General features: G+C 34.5%; 1 protein-coding gene across 3 annotated transcripts in view; it reads right to left on the bottom strand.

Moving 5' to 3' along the window:
• Window positions 1–15,727, bottom strand: part of LOC132929337 (uncharacterized) — a 110,321-nt gene that overhangs the window by 23,387 nt on the left and 71,207 nt on the right. The window contains exons 3-4 of one of the 3 annotated variants that reach the window (XM_060994628.1): window positions 10,058–10,322; window positions 8,824–9,587 (exon numbers count right to left, since the gene is read on the bottom strand). The exons of 1 other annotated variant lie outside the window; for it this stretch is intronic. In XM_060994628.1, the coding sequence (XP_060850611.1) occupies window positions 9,560–9,587; window positions 10,058–10,322 (293 nt within the window). In that variant the 3' untranslated portion in view covers window positions 8,824–9,559. Of the gene's footprint in view, window positions 1–8,823; window positions 9,588–10,057; window positions 10,323–15,727 lie in introns of those variants that run through there. One more of the 3 variants, XM_060994627.1, reaches the window with a different exon arrangement.

Raw genomic sequence — 15,727 nt, 5'->3', positions numbered from 1 at the left:
CAGATGAGGAAAGAATCATATTATTATTGTAATTTTAAGAACATCGTTGTCTCTAGTATACCTACAATATTCTATACACATTATACTATTTATTGGATTCATTGAGTCGAGCAGTCAATAAAAATAACGTGAATTTACAAGTTAAGAACGCATATTGTCAAGCCAATAATAGAAAAACTTATTTATGTTTAATTTAAAATTGTATAAGGCCGGTCATCGTATTTATATATATATAAATATTATATATATTTATAAAATATTTTAAATAGTATTTAACTTATAGTTATTTTCTATTGTTTAAAATTTTCAAATATCTATATTTTTAACACTATATTCCAGTTTTTTTTTAAGATTTTATTTTATTTTATGAGCGTGGAAATGGATTTTCATTAATTAAACCCGTGTAGAATATGTCGGTTATAAATATCATGAGAACATCTCTCAAATTAATATTTTTTCTCATATTTCTAGTTTAGCGTATAGATACATGTCAAAAGCTTTAAATTATATGTGCGATAAGCTACAGTATTGATATACATTATTTTAGTAAACAGATGACTTGAATATTATAGTGTTCTATTATAAGCATTATGCGTGTTTGGTTACAAAATATTTTGTATATTATACTATTATCAGAGTAAATAATTTAAGAACTTCTGAGGAGAGTAGAGAGAGACACGTATCGAATAATATTATTACATACTAACAAAATAAGAAAAATAAAACGTCATATTTATCGCATAAAAATGAGTTAAACAGTAACGTCATCGAAGAGATTTCGACGAATTTATACGCACACACACACACACACACACACACACACACACACACACACACACACACACACACAATATATACAAAATCGTCAAGAAGATTTAATATTAAAAATTATAAATAATAAAACCAGATTCAATCGCCGGACGTGGGGCGTTTTGTATTCGAACCGCTGTCGTTAAGACGACTGTGTATACCGTTCAAAACTAGTTACGCCCAGAGACAACCGAAATATTATATATTATATTATTTAAATACGTTTGGTATATTTTATTTTATGGTTATTGAGTTTTTAAAACCAACGTATATAAATAAACCCGCGGGCACAATTGTAAACGACGACAGCAGCGTTCCTTTTTCGTAATAAATACACGAGTAGAATGACACGAAACGCGGACAAGGTAAATTAAACACAATAATAATAATATAACCACCCTTATTATTATACGTGATACTGTAGTCGAACTACTGCACGACAACCTATTATGTATGTATAGATAATTATTAGTTATTATTACTATTATCGTCGGGTAGGTATATACATATATATATAATACGATGAGCATCGAACGCGTTATAGAGTAAACGTTATTATCAAAAACTTAATGTAATGTGCCATTATAGCTTGATATTATATTATATATATATAAAAACTATCATAAAAACGACCGGATAATGACGACGGATTAACATAAGTCCTAACCACCCGAACGCGGACTCGGTGGCCCCCCGGAGAATATACATACGCATATACGGCATTATTTACGTAGACAGCGTGTAATAAAGGGTAAACAGATGCGCGACGAGGAAAAATGAAGTGCATTTGAGATCACGTCGATGGCTCTTATTATGCCCCGTTATTATAATACTGCAGCATACACGGCGCGGATGGGAAAAAAAAACATAATTTGTCACGGGTAATAAGCGCAATTTAATTTGTTTTTATATTATTATTTTACCCGTTGTCCTACGCGGGGTGGTTTTTCCGCCGTGCAGTGTACATATTTTTCTCAAAATGACGACGAAATAAACGCGTACATCGCGTATAAAGTGTCATAGAACGGTTTCCGAAAAAAAAAAAATTCCGCTACATTAAGTTCTCCGAAATGCGCGCATAATGTATGTTAATGACGAGCCACTTGTATTTTTCGAGACATTTGTTCCTGTCGTTCGGGCTCTCTTACGCAGTTTGATGGTCGGTTGATTTTATGGTCGTGTTTTGCGTTCAACGGGGTGCCCCCGCGCTTTTCCGCTGCACCCACGAATGTGTGGGTATATGAAATAAAAAAAAAACACACACACACACACACACACACACACACACACACACATATTGGAAAATTAAGCAAGGGGGGTTCGATACATTATATTATACGTCGGTTCAGCCGCTACCGATTCGATATTGAGGAATGAGACAAGTCGCAAAGTATTTTTCGGTTTTTGTTTCCTCGTCCTCGATAGTTCTTCATCCGCAAGACCATCGGCGAACGGCGAGGGACGGATGATTTATGAAAGTCGTACGAGGCCCTAAATAAACGCAAGGTCGCGGTGGTCGTGAAAAATGAATCATATAAATTGTGTATGTATAGTACAACTACTGTAGAGCGCTGGCGGAGCGGACGATATAGGAAACTATTTGCGATGTAATGACACAACTGGCTGTCGAAAAAACGAGATTTACTGGGGAAAAAAATATATAAATATAATATAATAAACGTGCAGTATAATAGTGTATTAATATATAATGTACAGTTTGGTGCTCCAAAGGACGACACGGGCGGCTTTTGTATTACGGCGATATATATATATATATATATATACACGTAGGTATACGGACGCGATGAAACGGAGCGAGACACAGATGTGCAATTTTAATGAGCTTTCAATTAGGGCTGCGTACACCCCAATGGTCAGCGAAACAAAAGCTTTACAGCCGTTGTCTCGAACACGACGAGAAGACCTTTGTCGTCCTTATGTGTGTGTATGTACTCTATACTGTATAGATATAAACATGGTGCAATAACAGCAGTTTCAATTCGACCCCGCGGGTCATAGCACATTTTGTTCTCCCGACACCCCTGTAGGCTGTGTTGAAAAGATTATGAGTGATTGCAATAGAATTATCTACAAAATGCAATACAACAACAAATAACAACAAATAATGCAGCGGTCGTGTTTTTCATTTATATTTAATCAATCTCCCGGGTCTCTAGATCATGTACGTTATTATAATATATAATAACTAATAAGCTATTTAAATCTTAGTAGTTCAGTAATGATTGTTGATAGTTTTAAAATCTAAAGTTTAGATCATTAAAAACATGATTTCAAACATAATATACTATTGAGTATATTATTGTCTTAATAATATTGAAACTGTCTACTGTTCTGTCATCTGTCATTATTCTTAAATTATGTATGACACATCACACAACTGCATGTGTAAGGTTTCCAGTTAAAATATGATATTTTTTCCTTTAGGAATTTTGAATTTGTTCGGAATATATATATATATATATCAACACTTTTGTGTATGTATTTTTTTCTGCTTTACGTAATATTTTAGCAATAAACATTTTTACACATAGTCTGTTTTAAGTGTAATCATAATAAAACCATCATAAAATAATATTATATTTTATTTGTTCAAATTAATTTTTATTTAAAAATATAAACTCAGTATTTAAAAAAAAACCGTTTACAAAATACATTGAACGAAAAAACCCAAATAAATCAAATACATTAAAAATCGATACAAATAAAAATGGTATGACCCAGGTAAGCCTAAAAGGTAATGATGAAACTTTAAAACACTGTTTAAATGTAGTCATTTTTTTAACAAGACACAACTACCTAATATTAAGTAAATTATATAGTTTAATTGTAATTTGCCATCTATTAATGTTAATACACAGCACGAATGACATAATTATGAAGTCACACATTGTTACAATTCATATTTAGAACATACATAATGCTTAGTGGCTTTTTAGTTTGTATAATGATATTATAACCCATCGTTGTTCGTTGAACGCAAATAATTAAATATTATTGAGCTTTCTTGGATTTAATTTTATCACATTAAAAATTAATTTTATTGTTACCAGTGACCTGTTTTAGCGTCTATGAGGAGATATTTTTTTTTTTTATAACGTCGATAATATTATGGACAATATCGTTATATAAAACACTGAATATAGGAAAAGGGATGATTCTGGACACGTCTCACGTTCTTAGTCACAGAGGCCGCAAATTTCAAATTATAAATGTAAAATAAAAAATGAATTACTAAATTTACATAATATTTTTCTCATAAATTTTCAACATATAATTTATTATTACATTTTTATTTACTTCAAAACCAATCTATTCCTTTTATCGATAACCCCCATAACATTATACACATTAATATATATAAATAGAATGTTAAGCTATTATAATAATATGCTTTTTAAGAAATTGAAAATGATAATTGAAGATGATTGTTAATATATATATATATATATTATGTTTAATATTATTATTACTATTAGTTAGTATTTATTAAAATTAAACATAACTTCAGCTTCTGTAAATGGTGAAATTTTTAAATTTATATATATGTTAAGCTTATTAGATTAATTTGTTTTATACAAATAATAACATTATTGTTATTTTTTTTTCTAGGTCATTTAAGTCAGGCGATGTACTAAAAGTTGGAAATGTTAATGATTATTATTTATGTGGTATTTGATTTAGATGTGATATACTTTAAGGTCAACACCATGAGGTTAACACACTTATATAATAGATAGTGGCTTTTTCTTTTTTCACGAGAAATTTGTGAAATTATAATTTTTATTATATTACTATATATAGTTATTACTTTTTATCATCTACAATTGGTTCAGTGTTTACTACTCAAAAAAGTTCTCGAATGTTTGTGAATGTTGCCAAAATGTATATGACAAAATAAAAAAGTATGTATATTTAATAATAGAACAATAAAACGAATTAAAAAAAATATTATGTGTATTAAAATATTAGGTATGCTGTGGATTTCGAATAGAGGCTCGAGAAAAATAACTAAATGAGCGAATAGTATATAATTTTTTTTTTAAATAACAAATCATATGTATAATTCTATATTAAAAAATTGTTTTGTAAATTAAAAATGGCCATAATATGAATAGTCTTTATATTTTATTGTGTGAAAATTAAATAATACCTTTTTGTATTTAAACATATTTTAGTTGATTTTTTTTCTTTGGTAACTACTATAGATGTGTTCGTGTGGTGATGAAGACTGTTGACGAAATTCCATAAAATCCTATATTTTTGTCACATGAATTTTTATAGGGCAGAAAAAAATGTATCTATATAGTCTCTACTACGACACCATCGATTATCTACATGAATTTTAAATGAATTTAAATAAATTATTAGTCGAAATTTAAAGCAAGAAAAACGATTAATATTAATACACGATGAACAACTAATATTTTGGTAAACAAGTAGATATAACATTAGGTATGTTTTAACCACAATATATGTTATTATATTACTTATATTTGTTAATATTTATTGCTTTAAAATTTTGCCCGAAACCCAAACACTTATATAACTTTTTTTTTTAACTTTCATACAACGTTAAAAAACGATATTAAAATTTAAACACGATGTATATACGTTTAATTTTTAAACAACATTCAAATAGTTTACGAAACCGTATATAGTCAATAAACCACTATATACACAAACATGTATAGAGATAAAAATATAATATATTAATATTATGTAGGATTCGCATTTAATGGAAATATCTGACGTTTAAAATGATATATTCTCGTACAAACAGAATATACGTCATATAGGTACATCATATATAATATCATACGCTTTTTGTTGAAATTGTTAAATTATTTAAAAGGATACCGTTATTGTCGTACAGTGTCTTATAGAGGCAGGACGTTTTCGATTATTTATGTAAATTGTCAAATTTATTAAGTTATGAATATAAAACAATATTATCCAAGTTTAGGCGCTAGAAAACGTTTCTGAGAAATAATTTACACTCAATTTTGTTTTACGGTAGGTAACTATTTTATTTCATATCGTTCTCAGAAACTTCAAATACCCATAAAAAAAATATAATAAATAAATAATGATAAACGATAGTTTTTAATATTTGAATTAATATTTAAAAATTACAATGACACGATTGCGTTTGTCTTGTACGTGATGCGGCCTTGTTGATTATAATACCAATATTATACATTATATGTTATATCGGATAAACAAAAAGGACGTTAATAATACAAATGTTTCGAGCATTGACGATATTATTATTTTTAATATATTATACGTTGTCCGCGGGATTGCGAGTTGCGATATCTTGCGGAATCGAAGAGATTTTATAATCCTTTAGAAACATTAGTTGATAGTAAGTTGTCGGCATAGTGTCCGTGCGGTTTTGACTCGACGTCGGTGGCCGTCGACGATACAAAAGGACCGTGTAATATTATTATGTATATAGCCTACCTTAATAACATATATTATTATACGCAAACCGTAGTTTTAGTAATAACGCAGCTAGCGAGCACCTACCTACCTACATTACTCGTATATACGCGTAGGGTCTGTCGATCGGTACCCATTCTCGATTGTCGGGCGACAAAAATCGGATATTTACGATTGCCGATAATCCGTCCACAAAACACGACCGTATCTCTGGGAAACGACGACGATGATAATCGTAAACGAATTCAATTAGCGGCGGTGTGTTTTCGGCGGTCAACCGTTTGAATGCAACTAAAATAATGTGAACATAATAAAAATCGTATATATACACCGTACGTATCACATTATATCACGTATATAAATATATATATATATATATAATAGCACACACTCCGTATAATATATACATAATACATTATAATGTGTATGCGTACCAGAACCCCGGTAATAGGTAATAACATTATAACGCGTCGGATTACGCTCAGCGTGAGACTGCGGCGCGCACATATCAGTCCGACCCGACTACACACATCATTATATATATATATATGTACGCGCCGTCGGGAGACCGACAAAACTGCTGCTTGATGGCCGAATAAACATGTCAACCCCGTGCGACTCCGAAGTCGTCCCTGGGCGGATAAATGTCCCCCTCTCCGCACCTCTCCCCGGACGAATATTATTCTATAGGTTATTGTACAGCGGCGTTTGTCGCGTATAACGCACTGCTGCGGCAGCGCAGGTAACAGGTACGACGTACTGTATAATAATGATAATAACGATAATGACAATAATAATAATAAAGATGATAATAAAATAAAACGCGTTTAATTAAAAGGCGGTTTTTTTCATTAAATTTTCGTTTCTCCCCCCCCCCCCCACCCCCATCAGCCTTACCAGTTATAGAGTCTTGGTCTAATGCCGACGGCGCCGGCACGCCGCCGTTCGCACGCACACGCATCACACACACGTCGAATAAATATACTTTTTAAAACATTTACCTATAACATATATTATAGATATATACACGCCGACGTCGGTACAACAGGTACCATAATAATAATCGTACGAGTTTGTGTCACATAACATATCGGAAAATATTATACGCGTCGGCACACCGACAACAACAACAATAATAATAATAATAATATTATACGTAATTAGGTTTTTCGTTATTCTCGCACACCGCACAGCGGATAATAATAATAATAATAATATTAATATCTTCGTGTCGTCGGCGAGCTCTTGCAGTGTGTGTGTGTGTGTGTGTATATTTATTTGTATTTATCCGCTTTTTCGCGCAAGCGGGTGGTCCTCGGTCGACGACGACGACGACGATCCGCGGAGGCGCTTAAACGGCATAATATTATAATAGGTACGACATCGTTCACTATTCTCTCTCGCGGCGGCGTAGGTACCTATACCGTGGAAATCCGTTCACGACGGGGTGATAACGGCCTCGATGGTCAAATAAACGAGACGCACGTTCTGTGAATAACGTAAATCGTCTAATCTCATTACCATATACGTAATAGCCAGCCGATAACCACCACGTCTATTACAATGCGTACCAGCATCAATCCATACATGTATATATATATATAATATGATGTAGTGTATTATAAGACATGGCTGGCAATATTATAATAATAATATATATTTTATAATCCACCGCACCATATATATAGCGGCGGCGCTCTCTCTCTGCTACGCGACACGACTATTTATTTTCGATTTTTATTATTGTTGTTATTCGGCGGCCACAAAACAAATACGACTTTTTTTTTTTTTTTGAGACGTAGGTAGGCATCACCTCACATTATATATCGTTAGAATAATGTGAAATGTTTTTTATTCTCATAAAACATTAAATAGAATCGTTTTCCAGTATATTAGTAAAATATCTCTAACCCGCGCCACCCTCTCCTTTGACACGACAAAACCAATACTTATACATTGTATTCAGATCAATATTATGCGTTTTAGAAAATGTCCAGAACACAAACCCACAGTAATAATTAACCTTTCACAGTGATTTTTTCCAATATCCGTTTAGAATAGTGTACACCATATTATAACGATTCCAAATACAGAGTCCAGCGTCGATTACACGTCAAATTTTGAATTTATTTCAATTTACTTAATGTTTCGTATCACATCATATTATAGTATTATAATATTATCACTGCAATATTTTGACATTTTAATAGAACACGTAGTTTGTTATACATAAATACATAATAATATATACTAAACTTTATATAATATACCATTTACTCACTGGTAAAACTGGATACAAATGAAGAAAATTCGATTTCACGATTTTTAAGAATCGATGAAAAGAAATTGTAATAAGGTTTAAAATATAAAATTCTTCTCGAAAAAAAACACTCACAAATAATTCCTGATCGAATAATTGTATTATTTATATAACTATGTACATACAATTTATTACAATAAAAACAGAATTCATTATAGTTTATATTTTAATTATTTTTTCCATAAACAAATTATTATAAGTACAAGACTTGTATATATTTATGAAATTTACCAAACTCCATACATATGTACCAATAAATATACAGTTTATGGATTTATGTTATTGTATAGCATTTTATATTGGTATTTATAATTATAAAATATTAAGCTTAGAACCGATGACATAGAGCAAGATCTTATAACTTTTTTTTTATTGTCGGGTCATCAACCTAGAATATCTATGTTCAGCAATTATTTCAATCAGTATTTTATAGAGTAAACTTGTTTTTGTTTTTTAGCTTAACGTAAATTAGCATAACAAATCTGAGAATATTAAATGAAAAATTATTGATCATAACCTTGACAAACATAAAAACCAAGTAGTGTTACTACTATAATATAAACAATATTATACAGAAATCAACTCACCGCTGTAATCATAAATGTGGCTTTAAACTAAGAAATTGTTTTAACGTGTTCAATTTTATATTTTACTATTATATAGCGATTTGTATTTGAATTTAAAATATATTTAAATATATGTCATCTAAATATAATATAATGCATATTCCAAGTACAATAATCTGAACTAAAACAGAAATTTAAACTTACCAAATTATTATGCCATAGTTTTTCAGAACACATTTGAACATAGTTTACACATCTAACTGAATTAATGCTAACTGAGGTGTAATGTATTTCGATAGAAAAACAAATAGTATCCAGATTTGAAATAATTTGTTTTGGACTAATTATATTTCTTGTTTGAATTTTATGCGCGAATGAAAGATGATTGATCTATAATTAATTATGTGTAGAAGTGTTCACTTGCATTTCTACAAAAAAATAATAAAAAATAGTATCAGAATATTGAAATCTGGTGAAATGTTTCTAAAATTTTTATTACAATCATAACTAGTTTACAATCTAGCACAATATTATATTTTAACTATTCAAAAATAAGTTTTGTACTTACATCTATTACATATAAAATATTTAATGTTTTGTAAAACGGAAATCTTTAACCTGATATTATATCAATAATTATACCATAACTCACGAAATTAAATGTTCAAGTTAACTCTTTTTATATTAATATAATTTATTTAATTCATCAAACATCTGCTAATAATTACGGGTAGATATAAATATAAATATTTTATGAAAAAAATCGTAAAATAATAATGGAGGTAGAAGTAAAAAATCTCGCCGAAATAAGGATAGAGCTTTGGCAGCTCGTATTGTTTTCGATTTATTTGAAAACGGTGTCGCGGGGGTCGGTCTTATAAGGGTAAAATATTATTACGTTTCCACGTGACGCCTTCGCCACCGTCTCGTATTCGTCGTCGTCGTCGGCGGCGGTGGCGTGTATAGTGTATATAATGAAGGCTGGCGGGTGTACACTGTACGTATAGTAGCTGAGTGCGGCGGGTAGACTAGCGGGCGCAATCGGCGAACCGTGAATCGGCGTCTGTGGCTAATTCGCCGTAAACGCACGACGAGGTATCCTTGCCAGACTTGTCTCCTTGGATACAAGCTCGCCAGGGCTTTTGACGTCGGTCTGAAAATACCTGCCGACAGGTGAAAGAGTATAAATTGATTTCCCGACAGGAATTCGCTCTCTCTCTCCTATATACATATAATAGATGCGGGTGCGAATATGTGTGTGTGTGTGTGTGTCTGTGTGCTTGGGGGCGAGAAACCCGAGTGCAGTGTGACGGACAAAAACGACGGCGAGTGATGGTGTATTATTATGGGTTGAAGAAAATATTTTATACGCTAGAAATATAATATAATATAATATATAATGACGGAGACGGCGGTGAAATGTCCCTCTGTCGAACGTGTCCGGTCAGTTTTCCAGGTGGACCTGCGTAGCTGACAAATTGCGTTTCTTTGTCCGCAAACCCTCGAAATTGTCATCCCCAACGCACCGCGTCCACACGCGCATACCGCACGGACCTTTGACGATACGACTGCACTCGTAGGTATGCATTATACGCGTTGTTGTTATATTATTATATATTATACACACATGATAGTATATGTCATTGTGTGAGTGCTTCTGTGTGATTACGAGTGCGCGTATTTCGCACTAACAGTAATATAAACGTTTACATTTTTAGCGGTCGTCGACAACGATTGTTGTTGGTTTTCAATGCGCCGCTGAATTATGTGCGAGACAATAACATCATTTCTATAGGAATTATTTGTATTTATATCATACGCGTGTATTTTTCTATCGAATCAATATTATTATTGTTGATATTATCGTGGCTTTCACGCGGATTCCAAAGAATACGCCTACTGCACATTGTCTGCCGACAATACGCCCGCGCAAATATCGCAGCCACCGTCACTTAAATAATATATATATACAGTGTGTAGAGTTGGATCTAGCGACTGTGGCCCCCCTCTGAGGTCCGAACAGACGCTGACCGAAAATAACCGTACTGGGGGTGCATTATAAATTTATAATAATAATAATAATAATAATATTAATCAAAAACACGATTTTTTTTTGTACACCATATTTTTGCGAGCATGTCCAAGTCGTATTCGTCGTGAAACGATGCTCTTTATTGTATGTATATATTATATTATTATTATTATTATTATTATTATAACGCGCTACTGCTGACAAGCTAAGATTTAATGATTTTTTTTCCACTCCCGCGCGTCATTCAACGAAATCGAATTATTGTACTTTGCAGGACACACAATACCTACTGCTATAGGACACCTACTATACCGAAAACGTAGATGGGTCAAATGTATATTATCGACTGACATGTATATTTTACCACGTCGTGTAACAGACATCCTGTTCGATTATACTAAACGAGTTCAGTATCATAAATTATTATACATAATATTATATATATAGAATATAGAAATACTGTAATGCCGAATTCAATAGAACATATTGAAATAACTTAAACCGTTCACAGCCGCAATACTGAAGGTTATCGTGAACGGATATTTATCGGTGGGTTTACTCAATGGGCAATAACTGTAAAGATTTGTAAGATTTTAAATATAATTACAAGATAAAATGTGTTGGCGCCGCGTCCGATCCTACTTTTGGAAATTCGCGGTTATCGGACACGACTCGCGAGATGTTGGAAACGGGAAAAGGTTACTCGGTATATGTGTACATACAAATAAATTAATGGCATTAATTACATTAATAAAACTGATACAAATATACTTATAAAATAATAATAATCGAATCAACACCGTAATATACAACAAAGTATAACTATATAGTATATAATGTCAGACCTAACGGGCGCCCTGTAATAATAGATTATAATAGCTAATAAAATAGTAATAATAATATATTATAATATTAATATACACACTCCGGCCAATATAACAGAGTATATAAAAAAAAATAGACAATAGAATATAAAATAACATAAAACGACCTGATCGCGTCTGAAGCTGAGCGAACACGCAGAAGACCTCTCCGCCGGTTACACCTGAACTCTGGGGACTGCAATGGGTTCTTCAATTCGGCACTTTCTCCACGGGTAAGAAATTGGCCTGGTAGATAACTACGTATTATGTGAACAATCGCGGATCCAACCGCGTGGTACGCAATCCACGGGATGATGAACAATAATACACGATATGTATATACGGTGTGTCCGGCTCGTAAATGCCAACGGCACGTAATATATAAATATTAATTACTGCCAAGTAACGCGGAGCTAACTAGCCGCGACGTTATTAGGGCGATAGACTTCGTAGCATCCGACGAGTTCAACCGCGCACTCAAAGGTATTGAATTGTAGGCGGCGACGCAAACAGGGACGCGTATAAATTGGTAAAAACGGCACAACGGCTTAAAATACGAACAAACGCGTTGACCGCACACGCGGTTTGGCCGCACAACCCGGCACAAGGCGGCGAACAGACGCAACGATGCGTCGGGCCCGAACGCCAGGAAAAAAAGTGTAATATCTAATATAAAGGCTGGCCGATGGCGGCACAGCTTATATAAAATTAGCACTCACGGCTTCGGTACGATGGCGAACTTCGAAGAGGGAGGGGGGAAATTGATAAGTCGCGATAATGCGCTTTAGTAGATCCGCGTTCGAACATCCTCCCCTCGTGAGGCTTTGCATCACTTGCGTTGACGAGAGAACCGGATCGGAAGTCCAATGAAGATGGAAGTACGACGTCAATAGCTGCCGGTCTCATAACCTGTTACAAATTGTAGTGCCAATGACTCACATTATTTTTTTTTTTATAAGGAGAGAAAAAATCATTAAACACATATATAATAGAAAAAAAAAACAATCCAATGAACAGAATATGATTCAGGTAATAAATAATTGTAAAAATACAAAAAAAAATATATTAAGGACGTATGTCCGTACAACAAAATGAAATTCGCAAAGGCACTATAAAAAATAATTAATAATTTTGTAAAAGTGAAATAAACATAATTTATAAATTTATAATTAAATAATCATTTTACCAGTCGTAAGACGATATCAAAATAATGTACACAATTATGGACACAAAACAATAGAACAAAATAATATAAATTACAAAATAATAATAATAATACCGATCAAATTATATTTCGGCTTTATACATGAGGACTCCCCCCGTTCCAACACCCAACCAGTAGCGACATGTCTATACATAGTTAAATAACGTGCAATACAATAAAATAATTAACAGGTGGTTGGGTTGGTGAGCCAGACGCGTCGTGTCAAGGAGCACAGTGCTTATAGGTGACACAAAAGGACGCGACAATGATAGTAAATCATTTTCAAATTATTGGTGGGTAATAATGCCACCATGGACATATTACATCACTCCTTACCTTTCGACGGACAATTATTAGCCGCAATTCGTACATATGTAACGGGTCTGCCCCCTGTCCCGATGACGATGCGGAACGCATCGTGGTACTGACACACGGATTGGTGGAGCACAACAATCGGTGCAATCGGTGACCGAAGTGCTGTGAGACGCAAGAGATCGACGTTACGTAAATGGTACGTTCGCGCTTAGACCGGGCTAAGCGCCGCGGTCGACCGCCTCCGTCAAAAACTATATACGGAAACAAATTACTTGGAGGTAATATATACGATACCCAAGCTTCGCAAATGACAACAAGGACCGACGGGTCACAGTTATGTCGACCACGAGTGGCACTCTTACGACGCCTATGAACCACAGTATGCAACATGTGGTCAATATTACAAGTACGCGTAGACAATTGGTTGGTCATATCAACAATACGCGTGATACACGACGACAGAAATTTGGGTAAATCACATAAGGATAGCGACGGAGATGAGTCGTCCCATTCCAACGGATCGCCGTTCGCTCCATGTGTGTTACACCAGTATAAGAGGAGTCGGGCTGGAATAATCGGCATTATGCCACGCAACGCCCTATCGACGTTCGATGATTTAATATACTGTCCAAAGAAACCGGTCATTAACAATGTGCGGATCTGATACCCGCGATTGAACATATATTTTTTAAACGATTTGTGAAGGCCTATTACCCAAACCACGATACTTGTCACGTCTGCCCATTGACGTAATGACGACGGCGATCCCATCACGTATTGAAGACGGCGACGCGCAGGTAAATAATATATCGATAACGACGGATACGCATCGCGATAGCGTTCCGGATTTTGTACGCACATTGTAGGCCTACGGAATACCACGGGGTGGAGTGGGAACACAGGCGGCGGCGGCGGCGCGACTACGCGCTTTAACACGGCCGAACCTTTAACAAAGTTCAATGACCACTTATGAGCTCCATTGGCAGCGCGGACTGCACAGATAATATCGGGGGGGAGGAGCGGCCCGTTTCTAAACAAATCATAAATACACGGCCTTACGAAATTCGGCGATCTCATTACAGGCCCGAGCGTAAAAACCAACTTGGCCAATGGTGACCTGAACGTCAACAAATTACAATCTAACATATCATAATCACGATTCAACAATGGTGTGGCGGTTGGGCGGGACACGACTGAATTTATATCGGACGCAAACGGACGGGTCGGTAACACTTCCGAAAAATGTCCACTCGGAAAACTAATACATTGGCCGCGGACAGTCTTCGACGTTCGCGGAATTGACTCAAAAGTCGTCGGATGTGCTTTAATAATACGCTCCGTGCCCATATGACATATTTGTGTCCAAACGGTTTTGGACATGTCGACAAGTTTGCGCATGGTAGAATGTAAGTCTAACGAATACTCGTCCGCCCTGTTAAGCTCAAACAAACAGTTTAATACGACCAGATCAAAAGACTTGAACTCGTGCCACAAAGAGTCTAGGTCAGCCACGTAAAAGGAGTACAGGGAGACTAAGCTATTGTCGGTAACGACACGTAATGCCACATCATGTGTGCTTCGAATTTGCGCAATCACAGTCGCGCGCTTTATAGTATTCAATTTTAATAATCTTGTAAAACGACGGAGACGCTCTTCATCTTCGGCCATGGTAGCGGACCCCACCCTACGCTACTATGGAAGACTACAACCGAATGAATTCTTACGAATTAAATCACAACACGGTATAAACAACCGGAGTGAACGGACAATACCCAAAATGTTAAAATATTTCACAGCGACCGGCGCGAATAATAAATAATAATAATGATATATCGGCGATATCACTTCAACGACAGGCGCAAATTACGTAGTATACCTACGACGTTAGTGCAATTGATATATCGGAGATATCAATGTCGCAACCGACACGACTAATTAAGTGTAGTTTAGATATATCGACGATATCAAAACTGACGGCTATCGCGTATACGCATTAACTTATTGAATATATCGACGATATCCAGGTGATGCGTAGAATTACCTCTAACGTTAATCTACAGTACAGCTGATAGCAAACACCACGACCAACGCGCGGTTAACTTAATGTTAATAAACGCCTATATCAGCCATATACTACTATCTGCACTATGCGCG

The sequence above is a fragment of the Rhopalosiphum padi genome, chromosome 4 (genome assembly GCF_020882245.1).
Source record: "Rhopalosiphum padi isolate XX-2018 chromosome 4, ASM2088224v1, whole genome shotgun sequence".
NCBI classification, from domain to species: domain Eukaryota; kingdom Metazoa; phylum Arthropoda; class Insecta; order Hemiptera; family Aphididae; genus Rhopalosiphum; species Rhopalosiphum padi.
The sequence above is the reverse complement of the archived record's forward strand: the minus strand, read 5'-3'. Positions and strand labels throughout refer to the sequence as shown.